Source organism: Coregonus clupeaformis, chromosome 1 (assembly GCF_020615455.1).
Source record: "Coregonus clupeaformis isolate EN_2021a chromosome 1, ASM2061545v1, whole genome shotgun sequence".
Classification (NCBI taxonomy): Eukaryota; Metazoa; Chordata; class Actinopteri; order Salmoniformes; family Salmonidae; genus Coregonus; species Coregonus clupeaformis.
Genome location: NC_059192.1, coordinates 45,060,695 through 45,080,961, shown reverse-complemented (window position 1 = coordinate 45,080,961; position 20,267 = coordinate 45,060,695). Strand labels below are relative to the sequence as shown.

The window sequence follows — 20,267 nt, the reverse complement described above, 5'->3', positions numbered from 1 at the left end:
TAGAAATATCGATAGAAAGGGTTGTTTGAGAGTTTTACAGTGAGTCTTGGATACCAGATAACAGCCAACATCCCACTTATCAGCTAGAGTAGACCGTTAAGGTATATCTTGAGTAAACACAAAACCAAAAGACAACACGGAAGCGAGCACTATAAACAACAGAGTTGTTAACAAAGGTGTGATTTATCGACAGGGTGAAAGATGTCAAGAGCAACACACAAAACTACTTCAGTTGCATCTGCTGGGACGTCAAGTGGCACAATTGCTATTTGTGACCAGGGATCATATGTACCAAGTGTGTCAGGAGTGCTAATTTAGGATAAGATTTTTAGATTACAATGAATAAGGTCACACAGACAGCAGGGGGGGCCTGATCCTAGATCAGCACTCCTACTTTGAGACGCTTTATACATACAGTCCCAGGTGCTGTCCTGTGGCCTACTGTAGATCTAGTCCTCTCACAATTAACCCATGTGGTCCAAATATTATTTACTGTATATCCCTATGTTTTCATATAGTTTTATTGCATTATTGGCTTTGATAACAGTGTAATTCCAAAGCATGGCAGAGCTCCATAAGTAGGGGCCCAACTGTTCTCTCCTAGGGGAGTGGACGATAATGCCTTAGTGAGTTCCCTCTTACCCAACCCTGTCTATCCCACCACTGGCACCAGGTGCATTAGATGGCTTATTTCTGCTAGGCGCAATATAACAGATGAAACAAGTGGAGGCGAACAATATATTTATTAACTGAAGCCAAGCAAAGAATGGTGAACTGTCTCTTAGAGAAACTGAGGATTACTCTTGGGTAATACATTTTTTGGATCTGTTTGTAATTTTACAGCCTTAGGAATAACTGTGTTATTAGATTACCTTATGTTGTAATAAAACCATTTACGAATATCCTTACATTTGAAGGCATGTTACGAGGGACTGAAGTGTATCATGTAACAACTAAGTTAGGCAGTCCATAGATGACACAATTGAAGGCTGATGGTGAAGGGGTCACTCTTGGTTGAGCATCATGAGCATTCCCATCTCTATTTCCTGAATCTTCATGACATACGGTATCTGTAGAGAAAAGAGAAAGAGAGAGTAAGAGAGAGAGAGATGACTCATGAGGACTAAAAGGGAGTGAGAGTGACATAGGTAGCACACACAATGCGCTCCGTCTTTCAAATCATAATAATTGACAGAGTATTCCGTTTTAGGAACATTTTAATTCTAGGAACTGTGTCATGAATGGGATAAGTAAAAAATCACATTTTGCTTGGTGGCAAGACTGATTGACGTCTGAATACATGCACTTAACCCTTTACACTCGTACCCGTATACGGGTTGTAAATGGCAGATTTGAGCACTAATAAGAACCTACATTGGAACACAGTGGCTGTACAGTAACATGCTATACATGATGTAGAGCTCAGGTTCTCCGCTTTACAGCTCTGTATGGGTTTTGACTGACAGCTGTTCTGAACTTGAGCACCGCACACAACAAGAAGTTGCCCCCATCCCTCCCAGTTAAATGGGCAACTTTTGTAAATGTTTTGTTGTCTGAGTGAGGAAAATGCTGTAAATTAAGATGACTCTGTGTATTTTGAAAGATGAGATGTTGAGGATTATAATAAATACCGCTTTGATGTCATAAAAGCAAGCCAAACACCCGTGACTCCAAATGTGCACTTCACATTTCCAAACTCATGTCACATACAGTGTCAATATTCATGATCACTATGTTTGATGTACAGTTACAAGATTACATGGCGTCATACCCTGGATTGTTCTGAACAGAATGAGCCTAAGTTTGTATATTTTGAATAAAAGTAACTGCGGCACACGCACCTGAATACACTCATGACTCCTCTCTATGCGCACCAAAACTACGAACTGTTTCTTTGAATTGCCTCGTGAAAGCCTAACAGTGTAAAATTCTATTTTATAACTTAGCTAGTCATGTTGGCAATAGAACAAGCTTTCAAGTCATGCCCACCTGACCCAGATTGTGATTTATAATGGACCGTTTTTCGATTGCATAAACAACAACAGTAATTGTGTGATAGCAGGGATGCAGGGTTGTGTTCCAAATGAAACGACTGCAAGTATGCTTCCTCTAGTTCCTTAACAGCACAGCTAGGAATGCTTGAAAAAAAGTACCTTATACAGTTGAAGTCGGAAGTTTACATTACACACCTTAGCCAAATACATTTAAACTCAGTTTTTCACAATTCCTGACATTTAATCCTAGTAAAAATTCCCTGTCTTAGGTCAGTTAGGATCACCACTTTCTTTTAAGAATGTGAAATGTCAGAATAATAGTAGAGAGAATGATTTATTTCAGCTTTTATTTATTTCATCACATTCCCAGTGGGTCAGAAGTTTACTTACACTCAATTAGTATTTGGTAGCATTGCCTTTAAATTGTTTAACTTGGGTCAAACGTTTCAGGTAGCCTTCCACAAGCTTCCCACAATAAGTTGGGTGAATATTTTGCCCATTCCTCCTGACAGAGCTGGTGTAACTGAGTCAGGTTTGTAGGCCTCCTTGCTCGCACACGCCTTTTCAGTTCTGCCCACACATTTTCTATAGGATTTGAGGTCAGGGCTTTGGGATGGCCATTCCAATACCTTGACTTTGTTGTCCTTAAGCCATTTTGCCACAACTTTGGAAGTATGCTTGGGGTCATTGTCCATTTGGAAGACCCATTTGCGACCAAGCTTTAACTTCCTGACTGATGTCTTGAGATGTTGCTTCAATATATCCACATAATTTTCCTTCCTCATGATGCCATCTATTTTGTGAAGTGTACCAGTCCCTCCTGCAGCAAAGCACCCCCACAGCATGATGCTGCCACCCCCGTGCTTCACGGTTGGGATGGTGTTCTTCGTCTTGCAAGTTACTTCCTTTTTCCTCCAAACATAACGATGGTCATTATGGCCAAACAGTTATATTTTTGTTTCATCAGACCAGAGGACATTTCTCCAAAAAGTACGATCTTTGTCCCAATGTGCAGTTGCAAACCGTAGTCTGTCTTTTTTATGGCGGTTTTGGAGCAGTGGCTTCTTCCTTGCTGAGCGGCCTTTCAGGTTTTGTCGATGTAGGACTCGTTTTACTGTGGATATTGATACTTTTGTACCTGTTTCCTCCAGCATCTTCACAAGGTCCTTTGCTGTTGTTCTGGGATTGATTTGCACTTTTCGCACCAAAGTATGTTTATCTCTAGGAGACAGAACACGTCTCCTTCCTGAGCGGTATGACGGCTGCGTGGTCCCATGGTGTTTGTACAGATGAACGTGGTACCTTCAGGCGTTTGGAAATTGAGGTCTTGGCTGATTTCTTTTGATTTTCCCATGATGTCAAGCAAAGAGGCACTGAGTTTGAAGGTAGGCCTTGAAATACATCCACAGGTACACCTCCAATTGACTCAAATGATGTCAATTAGCCTATCAGAAGCTTCTAAAGCCATGACATCATTTTCTGGAATATTCCAAGCTGTTTAAAGGCACAGTCAACTTAGTGTATGTAAACTTCTGACCCACTGGAATTGTGATACAGTGAATTATAAGTGAAATAATCTGTCTGTAAACAATTGTTGGAACAATTACTTGTGTCATGCACAAAGTAGATGTCCTGACCGACTTGCCAAAACTATAGTTTGTTAACAAGAAATTTGTGGAGTGGTTGAAAAACGAGTTTTAATGACTCCAGTCTAAGTGTATGTAAACTTCCGACTTCAACTGTAGTTGAAATTGCTTAGGAACTGTGCACACTTTGGAGGTGTGTGGCCGCTTGGAGACACCAGTTAGTTGTCTCACTCAAACCCTTGCAATTTGTGTTGCACCTACCCAACATTTTCCAGGAATATTCTTATTTTGTTACTGAATGTATCCAGAACATTTTCAGATTTCGTTATCAACAAATATGGTGAAAAGTCAAGTAAATGTAAAATGCACATCACATCAACAGTGTAATCTTTGGATTCAGTGTTGTGTCAGGTGAACTGTTGTGTACTCACCTTTGGTCTAATAATTTTCCCATTATCTCCAAACTGTTCCCTTTCAATTGCTACCATGGTTATGCATATGCATTTCATATTTCTTCTGTAAGAAACATTTCAATTTAGCCCAATCCATATAGGCCAATTCCCAAGAGTGTAAAGGGTTAAAGGCTCATTCCAGCATAGTGCCACCAAAAAAACTGTAAACAATGGAGCAAATTCATCCCATGGCATCTTTTTATGCAAAAAGCACTCAACATTCTTCCAAATAGGTATATTTGACAACATATCAATTTCAACATATTTTCTCACTCCCTAACAGAATACTATCTCTAATTTATAATCCAGGCTACCAGATATGATTGAATATGGCCCAGCCCCAGCGTTGTAGTGACGGTATACAGTATATAGCCTACCATCTGATCCTGCAGTGTTTGTGTCTTTCTCTGTGCTCTGGACTTCTCCCTTCCTCAGTGCATGGACAGTCTGGCCAGAGGTCAGGCCCACCCTCAGGAGATCTACAACACATGAAAACACACAGTACACAACACATATTAGGGCTATTCTTAGACTTCATATCACACCTTAAATTAATGCTGGCATGTCCCAGTTTAGGTTTATATGAAACTGTTTTTAATTTACATACAGTAATGTGCATCAGTAACAGTGTATTGAACTCACTCTCCATGACGGAGTCCATGTTATTTATGTTCCTCTGGGGACTACTGTGCCACTGGTTGAGCAGAACACAACGGACACCACTCAGAGTGAGCAGCAGGGCCGTCTCCAGGGGCCTCTCCAGGGCCAGGTGCCCATCACTACAGGAGAGGGAGAGAGCGAGAGAGATAGACAGCGAGAAAGAGAGAGAAAAAGAGATGGATAGAAAGGGGAGTGACAGAGGGGGAGATAGATTGAGAATATATAGATAGAGGTAGAAAGAGGGATAGAAAGATGGATAGAAAGAGAGACAGAGACACATGAAGACTAAAAGGGAACTGTCCAGTGTCTTCTCATTACCATCCTGAGACAAAGCATCAAACAGCTGTACTACATGTGCTGTATTGTGCACTGCCTGTGAAGGAGGGCAAGAGGGGATGCAACTTAATACACTTCATTGGATAATGTCATAGTAAGCGCATGCAATGCGTTACCTCTTTTGCACATCTAGCTTGGATTGCCGTAGCATGCTGGCGCTGTTCTGGACGAGGTCAAAAAGGATAGCCATCTGGCACTCTGAGGACAAATAACAACACATTATCATCATTTGGTCATGGATCGTTCCACAAATAGTGACTTTTGAATCCCTTTGATATTTTATGTAAAATTGTGCACCAATATTACATATTAAAAGCCTGTTATATTAAATTAAGTGCACCTAATATAAACCACATGGAAAATTCTATAAAATTAGATTTTTTATATGAACAAAAACTTGCTAAAGTGCATGTTTTTCCAATTTCTAGGAAGATTTTAACCACTTTATCCAAAAATGTCCACACGTTTTCACCATCATTGTAAAGCCCTAGTTACTTTGTTGTTTGACAAAGTCATTTCTGAAGATTATTATTTATTTCACATTATTAGTGATTCATTTACGTTTGTCCCTCATTTTAAGCTCAACCCTGTTTCTACTGAACTCTCATTTTAATATTGTGAAACTATTCCTTTAAATTATATTTTCAAAAGAAACATCAGTCAAGTCAGTGTAAAAGCAGGTGAGCTGGTTCAACTCTTTTTGGCCATTTTCTGGTGTTTTGTGGTGGAAAACTGAACGGGTCGAGCATAACACGTCAACCCTGTACCAATTTACATTCAATTGCCACTCCATGTTGCACACAACAAGCTTCCATTCCCCCTGTCACGAGGGGAGTTATGGCTGATTTAAGATGAAATCGTCAGCCTTGTTACGTCAACCCTGTTACTTTAAATGACACTTAATGTAACCCTTATAAGATGTGAAAACATGCTTTTTATGAAGTTGACCATGTGCTCTTTATGACAAAATGTTGAAATTAGGTGAAATAAATAGTTTATGGGGAGCAAATTACACTACCCAAAAGGCACTCTATTGGTGGAATGACTCTCATATGTATTATTGTAATTATTTATTTATGGAATTTATTTGTCAGGGACCGTGCACATTAATTAGCATTTCCTTGTTTACATCAATGTAAACGCGGCGGAGTTAGTAAAAGGGCAAATTCTCGTCCGTAGCCCCTAGATAGGCTATGAAGGAAGGTCAATGAATTTAGGCCAGTGTGTGAGGCTAGACGAAAGGAAAAAGAGAAGAGAGCTGTTGATTCATGTTCATGCTTCCAACAAGCACAGTTAGTTATGGCCAAAAATCTCTTCAGGCATTAGACTGTGAGTGCAGGAAGTGACTCATCTATAACTCATACTCCCTCCCTCTGCTCTAGATCAGTTCTGAACATCTTGGTCTGATGCAAAAAAGGCATTTCACTGTACTTGTACTTGTGCATGTGATATTAAAACTTGAAACTATCTATAACATCTGCAAACACCTTGTTCCTGCTGGTTTGTTCACTGAGTGGGGTTGGCTTGTTATCGAGTAACAGCTGTTATTCAGACTAGGCAACATAGTTTGAACATTCCTCACCACTTTGTTGGGTTAGAAGTGCCAAAGCCCAGCCTGTCTATGATAGTGGATGGTATTGTGAGGCCCAGGGTGATGTGTAAGGTCAGCCTGACTTCCCCTGTCAATCAGATCAAATACACCCAGTGTCATCCACACCCAAAACATCCTTTGTTTTGGAGGAAGTAAAAAAAAAATCAAGCAAGGCCAAGAGCCATGCCTGTGAAAAAGGGTTTGAAAAGTATGAAAAGGGTTTGAAAGGTGTGAAAAGTCGGAAGGCTTTTTGGGGTGTGTGATCAGTTATTTAAGGAAGATTGGGGGAAAAAGTATCCTAAAAAAGGAATCAAGACAGCAGCCACTGAGGAAAGGGTAGAGTCTCTGTCTCCAAAATACCAAAGGCCTGCAATATGAACATTATGAGAATCAACCCAAAAACCAATTTTTTTACCTCTGCTTTATGCTCTATTCAGACACTGGTATTTAATTTCATATAATGCAAATGAGAAGAAAAAACGTAGCTATTCTTTTCATAACATACTGTAAGTTCAGCAAAAACATGTAATTATTTATGGTCAATGAACGTGTTAGTCAAGTGTCTATTTCCATTTACTCTTTAATGTACTACAGCACTACTACCTTGTACAGATTTTTGTGTGGCAATTGGTGTAAGCAATGTTTATAGACAAGGCCCCTAGTCAAAATCAACTGCGGAGGTGTTTGTCAATGGATCTGCCAAAGTGTAACACACCCGGTTAGGCCACAGGTGGGTCACTGTCAGCTCCAGACTCTGATCTGCTGGAATGGGAACGCCAGTGTTCCTGTCCAGGGAACTATTCAATGTGAGATGAACGTTAATTGACAGCTTGCTCTCTAGTGCCTATAATAACTACTTCAACTCCAGGCGACAGATTCAGAACAATCTGATTAACATCTCCAATGCACACTTGTTACATTAAACCTACATCAAACAATTACTGGGCCTATATCATGTTAATAAATCATCTAAACCTACTGATTATTCCTAATCCATTCATTCTGAATCTCTGTATCATTTCTACAAGTGCTTGGTGAAACTTGGAAAATGTAACAGCAAAGGGCCTATAATAAAATCTAATTGATTTCACATTGCTGTCTTTCTAAATATATCCACTCAGGGAATTAAAGATTGATGTGTTTAAAGAGATTAAGCCTACTGCTCCATTTACGTACATAAGCTACACACAGTCCTATTTAAAATGTATATTGGGGATTTTTTCTCTCCATCACTGATGCTGGAAAATCCTTAATTTGATTAAATAAATCATATTATCACCACATAATATCCAAAGACCTTCAGATCTTTGACATAACGTGACATTTTTAGGATAATTTTTACAAATATTCCCCATCATAACTTAACCAGAAAAAGTAGGTAGGTATTGGATACAGTACCAGAAAGGTTGAGGGCAGCCAGCTTGGATGGTGGGATGTTTGCGAGAAAGCGCTCCATTCCATGGAAGATGAAAGCACTGCAGTTTGTCAGCAGCTGCTCCAGCTCTGCGAGACTGACACACACATATCAGTATTAGTGGCGTAGAGTGCAGCAGGCCATGCAAAAACATCACGTAAAACACATCAGCCATCAGAATGGTATGCCAGTGGACAGGAATACATGACATACATGTAACCCTACTGGAGCACTTGTGTCAGTACTGCTAGTGAGTGTGTTGAGTGAAGGTGACTCCTGACCTGGGAGTGTGTTCACTCCCCATGAAGCCCTCCCACAGTGGGGTGAACTGCTGGCTGTATGCCTCCAGAGTCCTCTTCATCCTCTCTGTCAGGCTGCTGCCTTCTGACACATTAACCCCCCCCACACACACACACAACACACGCACACATGAACACACACACATAGAGAATAAACACAATAGTTACAGGTACTTCATAACTTATTATCATTGGATGAGGTACATTACTGTAGGACCACCCAATGTATAGTAGAAGCTGGATTGCAGAATCTAAATCTGTACCAAAAAATTGCACTGACAAAATGTACAGTGTGAAGGCCGTTTGGGGAGAGGGGGGAGGATATGTCAAGGCCAGTCAACAGTCCATTGGGTTTTGGCAAACAGCACATTAATCAATGCAAAATTCTCCTTGCTGAGGCTGAGAAGGAGTCTTAGCTCTAAACACAGAGGCCGTGTCCGAATACCCATACTAGCATACTACATACTGTATTTAAACTGCATACTATGTACTTTTCGTCGCATACTATTTAGCACGTACTGTTTAGTAAAAAGTATGCATTATGCCACGGCCGCAACGCAGGCAGTGTGGGTGGATTTTTCCAAATGCATCTTATTAACGAGCCTGATAATAGCTCATTTCTAATTCGATTAATTTCTCAAAGCTCTGAATAGAATAGGAATGGAGTAATAGGCTACTCAGGCTGGTTATAGGCAGACTACTCAGGCTGGTTATAGGCAGACTATCACATTCAACCTATACCGTAGCCCATATAGCCCATCTATCCTATTAAAATGTATAATTTGGTTCCATTTCAACATATTTATTAGTGAAACCTAAGTGCTGTAACATATATAAATGAAATCAAATAGCCTAGTACACACACCAAAACTTTTCAAATGCTCAAATCAAAAGGCTATTGCACAGAAAAAATTGGACAGTCGGGTGCATCACAAATTCAGAACCGTTGGACAGCAACATAATAAACTAAAGCACTGATCATTGGGAACGAGATGAGAATGACTGCAAAGGCTTGATCCATAAATGTAATAATTAAATAGGTAGCCTAGCCTACAAAACTATAACAATCCATATGTTCAAATCAAAAAGACCTGATTAACATGACATCAATGACGTAGCCACATCCTGAGTCCCTGGTGCTGACACATTCAGAAATCAAAAATGGTTTAAAATTGAGTTTAAAAGCTCTGATGAACGCCAAGAGAACAATAAACACTTTTCAATGAGAAAACAGAAATCCATCTTCCCAATTAAGTAGTCTAGTTTTGTTGTTTGGCTACTTGAAGAGAACTAGGGCCTATCAATCGCAGCCCACCTCTTCCAATGCATTGTGGAAAAGTGTGCATCAAATTCTACTAGATGAAAATCAGAAATGAGTATAACATCCTGGCATTTAAACCATACTCGATTGTTTGAAAATTCACATACTATAAAACGTTCTATTTTCACATACTGAGTATGCGTCATGCACGATTGCGTTGTTTTGTGTTATTGGTTAATTTTGGTAGCACATCCCCATATATGATTATCAGCTGTTGTCAAAGCTGAAATGAGAATGACATCCAGGCATTTAAAGTATACTTGATTTTCGAAATTTCACATACTATAAAACATTATTTTTTTGCATACTCAAACAGCCTGCTATTTAGGATGCAAGTATTGGTATTTGGACACATCCAGTCCAAATACCCATACTTGCATCCTAAATAGTAGGCAGTTTGAGTATGCGAAAAAATAACGTTTTATAGTATGTGAAATTTTGAAAATCGAGTATACTTTAAATGCCAGGATGTCATACTCATTTTGGCTTTTCATCTAGTAGAATTCACTGCAGAGAACATAATCGTTTTTTCACACCCAAGTGTGTTCGACACCAGCTGATAATCAGAATAGGGGATGTGTTCTACAAAAATTTATGAATGTCGGGGAAAAAGCGCGATTGCGCATTCAATGAGGCATTCTCAATATGGATGAGTAGTATGTTGATATTTGTTGCTTACTGCATACGTTTTTACTAAACAGTAGGTTCTATATAGTATTTTGTATGATTAGTACACAGTATGCAGTTTAAGTAAGTAGTAGGCAAGCCAGATTTCGTAAACGTCCACTCACATACTACAGCCACGCTTAGGGACATCAACATAAAAGTCTTGTTAAGGCTAAAAACTCTGATCATTACAATCACTTCTATTTGGTGCTGGCACATTTTCATGCTTATTAAAATGAAAGATAAAATCGGGATTGGAAAACAGTGCTATCTTGAATCCATTACTTTGAAAGGCATATTCTACACTAGATTGGAGGCACCTCTTTATGGTATTCTTGGATGTTTCATTCAGGAGAGACATGCCCGTATCTACTGCAACAAAACCCATCATAGCACAGCTTACAAAGATATCAGTAGAGATCAGGGCCCATATTCATAAAGTGTCTCAGAGTAGGAGTGCTGATAGGATCAGGTACCCTCTGTCCATATAATCTTATTATTTATGATATAAAAGGCAAATCTGATCCTAGACACTTGATGAATATGGGCCCAGGCTGTCAGAACAACATAGCTTATCGTCTGGGGCCGTATCCTGATCAACGATTTTCTTGGGAAATTATTAGCAAAATCAGAAACATAATAATGACAACTAAGATCATGTTTACTTACCATATTGCTCTTCGTTGTAAGGGTCTATGATATCTTAGGTGAGGTGTATTAAGGACCATTTTCTCCACAGTGTGTCACTGGCCTGGCATTACAAACAATCTTATTTCCCAAATCAAATGTAATTGTATAAATCCATTTCTACATAAGCAGTTGTCACAAAGTGCTTTACAGATACCCAGGCTTAAACCCCAAAGACCAAGCAATGCATAGGTGGAAGCACAGTGGCTAGGAAAAACTCCCTAGAAAGCAGGAACATAGGAAAAAAACCTCTGGCTGTACCGGGAAGATATTTAAGAAATACCTACTGTATCTAGGAAATTCCTAGAAATACTGACTATCTTACCACTGAGAATCAGTTAAATACTTATTGGAAGTGTTAAAGGTCATTATTGAAGCCAAACGAGGAAAATATACATTTGAAGTTGTGTGTGTCTACTGGGAGGGTGTTGGGGGGCAAGACACGATTGACTGGCACCTGGGTAACAAGAAACACAGATTAAATCCAGGTAGACTAATATTGGATAGAGACATCCAAACAAACATCTGTGACAGCAAGAGGGGAAGAGAAAAATTTGACTTGGGAGTGAGAGAGTGGGGTAGGGAGAGTGAGAGAGAGAGGGTGGGATTGAGAGAGAGAGATAGATGGGGAGAAAGAGAGGCAGAGGAAGAGAGAGAGAAAGAGAGCAAGAGTGAAAGGGTGACGGGATAAATATGATTTAGAAGCAAGACACAGGATCATTACAGAAACATTATGTAATTGATTGAGAAGTCACAAGCGAGCAAGGGGACTTAAATAATTGCCTGTGCTGAAGGCAGGTAAAAGTAATATTGCGGCTCTATCTGGCAAGCCCAGATTAATTTACTGAACTCACCATTTTGATGGCTTTGCTTTGATCTCCCTTCCCCTTGGCTCCCTTTCCACCTTTGGTCTCCTTTTTGTTGTCACTTTCAACTGCCACAAACAGGATGCAGAAATAATAAAGGAAGCAATTGTCTGGTGGGTTAAATTACAAAGTATTTTGACTGAAATTCTAATGACTTTACTTTACTTTCAGGTTTATTGCCAAAGCCAACAACATTTAGGTATCATTGAAGACGTTGAAAGAATAGAGCAACTCTCCGAAAGTTTTCCTATGACCCACAAATACTTCCTTCTGCAGTGACCACTTGCAAACTAGTAATCTCTCGTGGACAGACTATGTCTGACCAAATTAAGCAAGATTTTAGTTCTGTGTTAACCGAGATTAGTAAACTAGTGAATTGCAAAGCATTGAACCCTTAAACGTCAGGCTTTGTACTATTACTTTTCAGTAAATGTACCTTATAATTAAATCCAGAAACAACAGACAGACACCTAAACAAAATAACCATTGCTTTCCTAAAGGGAGTCTTTTGTATGCTCCAATTCATTTTGTTCATGTTTCATGCAAACTACTGCGTTGAATATCAAAGAGCCCTTTCCAAAAGGTGCTTCAGGCACTACATCTTCTTGACACAATAGTAAACTATAGATGTCAAAATTATGGTAATGTTTGTCCTAGGTGTGGAAAGTAAATGTCACTTTTTTATATATACTCCAGCCACCCTCATCCACATACAATCTCTAATCAGTACGACATCTGTGTGCACGCGTCACACACACACACCAGATTCCAAATGTCCTATGTACGTCTCTGCTCATTTAAGTCTGTAACCTTTGAGCACCCACTGGTGTTATGCAAATGATTTAACCTTTTTAAAGTTAGATAAGATTGCCCAAACATAATATAAAAAACTACTTTTTCTTTTGGAAATTCCAAATGTGCATATTTTTGCAAAGGTTAAGAAAACATTATCCTTGAAAATACCTTTTTTTTTTTTTTTACATACTGTAATTTTACAAGTGAAGAACATTTCAGAGGTGCAAAATGTTGAATGCATGTCTGCTGTTTATTACACTTGTTTTACATCCAGACAGGCTGCGAGATGCATCACAAATCTCCATGTATAAATAAAACACAATCAAGTCTTATCATCAGAAATGTTATGTTGTAGTATTATCATCGGCTAAGTTTTATAAACAAAACCTGAAGGAGGCAAGACGGGGTAAGATAACCAAAGCCTGACAGATTGATCATTTTGATGTCGTTTAAAGTTCAAGCAGGTATGAATATTGCAAGCCATGTTTCTGTCACAATTCTAGGAAAAAATGTACTATGGGATGAGGGGAATAGGTCCTCTCTCCTCAAGCCAAGCACACAACCCACTACATATCCGTCTGCATCTCCTATAGGGTAACTAAACCTATGACGCACTGTGGCAAGACCTAAATTACATTGGCCTAGTTATCTGAGTCTGTCCACAGAAACCTTCAAACGCAACCAAAGACGTCACAGCCGGAACCCCATAGTACCACGGCCTCTCTGCATTAGTAAAGACATATACAGTCAGGTCTAAATTATTGGCACCCTTGATAAACATGAGAAAAAAAGACTGTATAAAATAAATAATACAAATGCTGAGCTATATTGTATGCTAATACAAATGGAAATTATATTACTTTATACTAATACAATTGCTCAGAGAAATAGATTTTGTTTAACAAGTAATATAAATTGTTTTAAATTGAAAAGGGCAGTCTATAAGCACATACGAAGGATATCAAGGATCTGGAAAGATTCTGTATGGAGGAATGGTCTAAGATCCCTCTCAATGTGTTCTCCAATCTCAGAAAACATTTTAGAAAAGGCTCAGTGCTGTTATCCTCACAAGGTGAGGTATTGAAAGGTATTGAAAACAGGGGTTCCAATAATTTTGACCCCTATATTATGTAGAAAATAAAATATTACTTACTAAACTAAATCAATTTCTCTGAGCAATTGTATTAGTATGAAATAAATTATTTTAAGCATACAATATAGCTCAGCATTTGTTTTATTGATTTTATAGTCGTTTTTGCTCATCTTTATCAAAGGTGCCAATAATTTTGGACCTGACTGTATGTGACATACACTGAGTGTACAAAACATTAAGAACACCTGCTCTTTCCATGACAGACTGACCAGGTGAATCTAGGTGAAAGCTATGATCCCTTATTGATGTCACTTGTTAAATCCACTTCAATCAGTGTAGATGAAGGGGAGGAGACAGGATAAAGAAGGATTTTTAAGCCATGAGACAATTGAGACATGGATTGTATATGTGAGGGTGAATGAGCAAGACAAAATATTTAAGTGCCTTTGAACGGGGTATGGTAGTAGGTGCCAGGCGAACACATTTATAGGATTGATACCATCATCCTGTTTCCCAGAGTGCAAATTATATGCATAATGTGAATTAAACCATGACATTCGTGGGTCTAATAGTAAAGACGTACACTATATATACAAAAGTATGTGGACACCCCTTCAAATTAGTGGATTAGGCTATTTCAGCCACAGCCGTTGCTGACGTGTATATAATCGAGCACACAGCCATGCAATCTCCATAGGAAACTTCGGCAGTAGAATGGCCTTACTGAAGAGCTCAGTGACTTTTAACGTGGCATCGTCGTAGGATGCCACCTTTCCAACAAGTCAGTTCGTCAAATGTCTGCCGTGCTAGAATTGCCCCGGTCAACTGTAAGTGCTGTTATTGTGAAGTGGAAACGTCTAGGAGCAACAACGGCCCAACCGCGAAGTGATAGGCCACACAAGCTCACAGATGGGACCTCCGAGTGCTGAAGCGCGTAAAAATCGTCTGTCCCTCAGTTGCAACACTCACCACCGAGTTCCAAACTGCCTCTGGAAGCAACGTCAGCACAAGAACTGTTCGTCGGGACCTTCATGAAATAGGTTTCCATGGCCGAGCTACCGCACACAAGCCTAAGATCACCATGCACAATGCCAAGCGTCGGCTGGAGTGGTGTAACGCTCGCCGCCAATGTTTGTCTATGGAGATTACATGGCTGTGTGCTCAATTTTATACACCTGTCAGCAACGGCTGTGGCTGAAATAGCCGAATCCACTAATTTGAAGGGGTGTCCACATACTTTTATATATACAGTACCAGTCAAAAGTTTGGACACACCTACTCATTCAAGGGTTTTTCTTTATTTGGACTATTTTCTACATTGTAGAATAATAGTGAAGACATCAAACCTATGAAATAACACATATGGAATCATGTAGTAACCAAAAAAGTGTTAAACAAATCTAAATATATTATATATTTGTGATTCTTCAAGGTAGCCTCCCTTTGCCTTGATGACAGCTTTGCACACTCTTGGCATTCTCTCAACCAGTTTCACCTGGAATGCTTTTCCAACAGTGTTGAAGGAGTTCCCACATATGCTGAGCACTTGTTGGCTGCTTTTCCATCATTCTGCAGTCCAACTAATCCCAAACCATCTCAATTGGGTTGAGGTCGGGTGATTGTGGAGGCCAGGTCATCTGATGCAGCACTCCATCACGCTCCTTCTTGGTCAAAACCAGATGGGATGGCGTATCGCTGCAGAATGCTATGGTAGCCATGCTGGTTAAGTGTGCCTTGAATTCTAAATAAATCACAGACAGTTTCACCAGCAAAGCACCCCCACACCTCCTCCATACTTCACGGTGGGAACCACACATGCGGAGATCATCCGTTCACCTACTCTGCGTCTCAGAAAGACACGGCGGTGGAACCAAAAATCTCAAATTTGGACTCATCAGACCAAAGGACATATTTCCACTGGTCTAAAGTCAATTGCTCGTGTTTTCTTGGCCCAAGCAAGTGTCTTCTTCTTATTGGTGTCCTCTAGTAGTGGTTTCTTTGCAGCAAATAGACCATGAATGCCTGATTCACGCAGTCTCCTCTGAACAGTTGATGTTGAGATGTGTCTGTTACTTGAACTCTGTGAAGCATTTATTTGGGTGCAATTTCTGAGGCTGGTAACTCTAATGAACATATTATATGCAGCAGAGGTAACTCTGGGTCTTCCTTTCCTGTGGCGGTCATGAGAGCCAGTTTCATCATAGCGCTTGATGGTTTTTGCGACTGCACTTTTAGAACCTTTCAAAGTTCTTGAAATGTTCCATATTGGCTGACCTTTATGTCTTAAAGTAATGATGGACTGTCATTTCTCTTTGCTTATTTGAGCTGTTCTTGCCATAATATGGACTTGGTCTTTTACCAAATAGGGCTATCTTCTGTATACCAACCCTACCTTGTCACAACACAACTGATTGGCTCAAACACATTAAGAAGGAAAGTCATTCCACAATTTAACTTTTAACAAGGCACACTGGTTAATTGAAATGCATTCCAGGTGACTACCTCATGAAGCTGGTTGAGAGAATGCCAAGAGTGCGCAAAGCTGTCATCAAGGCAAAGGGAGGCTACCTTGAAGAATCAAATATATAATATATTTAGATTTGTTTAACACTTTTTTGGTTACTACATGATTCCATATGTGTTATTTCATAGTTTTGATGTCTTCACTATTATTCTACAATGTAGAAAATAGTCAAAATAAAGAAAAACCCTGAAATGAATAGGTGTGTCCAAACTTTTGACTTAAAAAAAAGGTAGGGGATGGATCAGAAAACCAGTCAGTATCTGATGTGACCACCATTTGCCTCATGCAGTGCAACCTCTCATTCGCATAGAGTTTTATCAGGCTGTTGATTGTGGCCTATGGAATGTTGTCCCACCCCTCTTCAATGGCTGTGCGAAGTTGCTGGATATTGTCGTGAACTGGAACACGCTGACGTACACGTTGATCTAGAGCATCCCAAATATGCTCAATGGGTGGCATGTCTGGTAAGTATGCAAGCCATGGAAGAACAGGGACATTTTCAGCTTCCAGGAATGCATTCAAATTGCCATCGATAAAATGGAATTGTGTTTGTTGTCTGTAGCTTATGCCTGCCCATACCATAACCCTACCGCCACCATGGGGCACTCTGTTCACAACGTTGACATCAGCAAACTGCTCGCCCACACAACGCCATACACAATGTCTGCCATCTGCCCGATACAGTTGAAACCGGGATTCATCCGTGAAGAGCACACTTCTCCAGCGTGCCAGTGGCCATCGAAGGTGAGCAAAAGCACTGTAGCAGTCACTCAAACGCAGAGGGGGTGTTTGTGAATGTCAGAATGGAGCACACGGATGAACATGCAACTAAACTTCCATTTGGTGAAAATGTATACATAATGGCTGCACTGCTAGACCCATCTATCTGCCTGTTCTGGCTTGATCATGATGTCCTCATTCCACATGAAGATAAAGCTGAATTGAAGGAGAGTCTGATTGGTAGGTACAATGCATTGCAACATGCAACGTTTTCTATGTCACTTGCATTCAAATAATAATGATTTGATTTCATGTATAATGTATACTGTTATATTCTTGATTATATACATAATTTTATGAAATTTTTTCAGACCTTGTTTTGGCTGAGGCACGGAAAGTCACCATTACGGAGAGCAGTAGTGGAGAAGAAGAACAACAACCACCTGCCAAAACCTCCAGACTGTTGTCTGGCTACCGCAACAAGATCAGCAAGATAAAGTCATCTGTCAGAGCAGAGATTATTCGCTACGTTCAAGTATCTTCTGATGAAATTGAAGTTGATTGCTTGGATTTTTGGAGAATCCATGCAAAATACTTTCCAAGGCTCAAGCAGGTTGGCTGTGCCTGCCACCAGTGCCCCAGTGGAGAGAGTGTTTAGTCATGGAGGTCTCATCATGTGCCCTCATCATGCCAGGCTCAGTGCAAGAACGCTGACAAACTTGATCTTTCTGAAATGTAACCTGTCTGCAACAGAAATGTTCTCTGTCTTAGGGCACAGGACGTAATTTGCTACTTGTTACAGGAAATTGTGTTGCTGTTGTTAAGTGTCCAGGTCAGTAAGTATATTTTAGGGATAAAGGTTTGATACAGTGGGGGAAAAAAGTATTTAGTCAGCCACCAATTGTGCAAGTTCTCCCACTTAAAAAGATGAGAGAGGCCTGTAATTTTCATCATAGGTACACGTCAACTATGACAGACAAATTGAGGAAAGAAAATCCAGAAAATCACATTGTAGGATTTTTTATGAATTTATTTGCAAATTATGGTAGAAAATAAGTATTTGGTCACCTACAAACAAGCAAGATTTCTGGCTCTCACAGACCTGTAACTTCTTCTTTAAGAGGCTCCTCTGTCCTCCACTCGTTACCTGTATTAATGGCACCTGTTTGAACTTGTTATCAGTATAAAAGACACCTGTCCACAACCTCAAACAGTCACACTCCAAACTCCACTATGGCCAAGACCAAAGAGCTGTCAAAGGACACCAGAAACAAAATTGTAGACCTGCACCAGGCTGGGAAGACTGAATATGCAATAGGTAAGCAGCTTGGTTTGAAGAAATCAACTGTGGGAGCAATTATTAGGAAATGGAAGACATACAAGACCACTGATAATCTCCCTCGATCTGGGGCTCCACGCAAGATCTCACCCCGTGGGGTCAAAATGATCACAAGAACGGTGAGCAAAAATCCCAGAACCACACGGGGGGACCTAGTGAATGACCTGCAGAGAGCTGGGACCAAAGTAACAAAGCCTACCATCAGTAACACACTACGCCGCCAGGGACTCAAATCCTGCAGTACCAGACGTGTCCCCCTGCTTAAGCCAGTACATGTCCAGGCCCGTCTGAAGTTTGCTAGAGTGCATTTGGATGATCCAGAAGAGGATTGGGAGAATGTCATATGGTCAGATGAAACCAAAATAGAACTTTTTGGTAAAAACTCACCTCGTCGTGTTTGGAGGACAAAGAATGCTGAGTTGCATCCAAAGAACACCATACCTACTGTGTAGCATGGGGGTGGAAACATCATGCTTTGGGGCTGTTTTTCTGCAAAGGGACCAGGACGACTGATCCGTGTAAAGGAAAGAATGAATGGGGCCATGTATCGTGAGATTTTGAGTGAAAGCCTCCTTCCATCAGCAAGGGCATTGAAGATGAAACGTGGCTGGGTCTTTCAGCATGACAATGATCCCAAACACACCGCCCGGGCAACGAAGGAGTGGCTTCGTAAGAAGCATTTCAAGGTCCTGGAGTGGCCTAGCCAGTCTCCAGATCTCAACCCCATAGAAAATCTTTGGAGGGAGTTGAAAGTCCGTGTTGCCCAGCGACAGCCCCAAAACATCACTGCTCTAGAGGAGATCTGCATGGAGGAATGGGCCAAAACACCAGCAACAGTGTGTGAAAACCTTGTGAAGACTTACAGAAAACGTTTGACCTGTGTCATTGCCAACAAAGGGTATATAACAAAGTATTGAGAAACTTTTGTTATTGACCAAATACTTATTTTCCACCATAATTTGCAAATAAATTCATTAAAAATCCTACAATGTGATTTCCTGGATTTTTTTTCTCATTTTGTCTGTCATAGTTGACGTGTACCTATGATGAAAATTACAGGCCTCTCTCATCTTTTTAAGTGGGAGAACTTGCACAATTGGTGGCTGACTAAATACTTTTTCCCCCACTGTATATAGGACACTTTAGTAGTGCAGTTATTGAACAGTTGTCAGTCATTTTAGTTTACATTTATACTTGTGCTGATGAGTTTCAGAAGAAAGTTATTTGTTTCTGGCCATTTTGAGCCTGTAATCGAACCCACAATTGCTGATGCTCCAGATACTCAACTAGTCTCAAGAAGGCCAGTTTTATTGCTTCTTTAATCAGCACAACAGTTTTCAGCTGTGCTAACATAATTGCAAAAGGGTTTTCTAATGATCAATTAGCCTTTTAAAATGATAAACTTGGATTAGCAAACACAACGTGCCATTGGAACATAGGACTGATGGTTGCTGATAATGGGCCTCTGTACGCCTATGTAGATATTCCATTAAAAATCAACCGTTTCCAGCTACAATAGCCATTTACAACATTAACAATGTCTACACTGTATTTCTGATCAATTTGATGTTATTTTAATGGACGAAAAATTGCTTTTCTTTTGAAAACAAGGACATTTCTAAGTGACCCCAAACTTTTGAACGGTAGTGTATATTTTTTATTTGTATTTTTTTATTATATTTTGACATTGATTACTGCACTGTGGGTAAAACTTGCAAGTTAAGCATTTCACTGTACTTGTGCATGCGATAATAAAACTTCAACTTACATTTTAGTCATTTAGCAGATGCTCTTATCCAGAGCGACTTACAGTTAGTGAGTGCATACATTTTTCATACACAAACACAAACGGTTCACAACCCTCGTTGGCGGAGGGAACATTTTGCCATTTTAAAGCTTATTTCCTGCAATTCTACAAATTTTT

At 39.9% G+C, this 20,267-nt stretch overlaps 1 protein-coding gene across 4 annotated transcripts in view; it reads right to left on the bottom strand.

Moving 5' to 3' along the window:
• Positions 1-724: 724 nt before the first annotated feature.
• LOC121569219 (cilia- and flagella-associated protein 46) overlaps positions 725-20,267 on the bottom strand; it is a 105,892-nt gene continuing 86,349 nt past the window's right edge. For 2 of the 4 annotated variants that reach the window (XM_041879994.1, XM_041880013.1), the window contains exons 52-60: positions 11,861-11,943; positions 11,403-11,463; positions 10,989-11,021; positions 8,315-8,417; positions 8,018-8,130; positions 5,145-5,226; positions 4,675-4,811; positions 4,410-4,511; positions 725-1,070 (exon numbers count right to left, since the gene is read on the bottom strand). In XM_041879994.1, the coding sequence (XP_041735928.1) occupies positions 943-1,070; positions 4,410-4,511; positions 4,675-4,811; positions 5,145-5,226; positions 8,018-8,130; positions 8,315-8,417; positions 10,989-11,021; positions 11,403-11,463; positions 11,861-11,943 (842 nt within the window). In that variant the 3' untranslated portion in view covers positions 725-942. The remainder of the gene's footprint in view (positions 1,071-4,409; positions 4,512-4,674; positions 4,812-5,144; positions 5,227-8,017; positions 8,131-8,314; positions 8,418-10,988; positions 11,022-11,402; positions 11,464-11,860; positions 11,944-20,267) is intronic. The other 2 variants (XM_041880023.1, XM_041880005.1) reach the window with 2 other exon arrangements.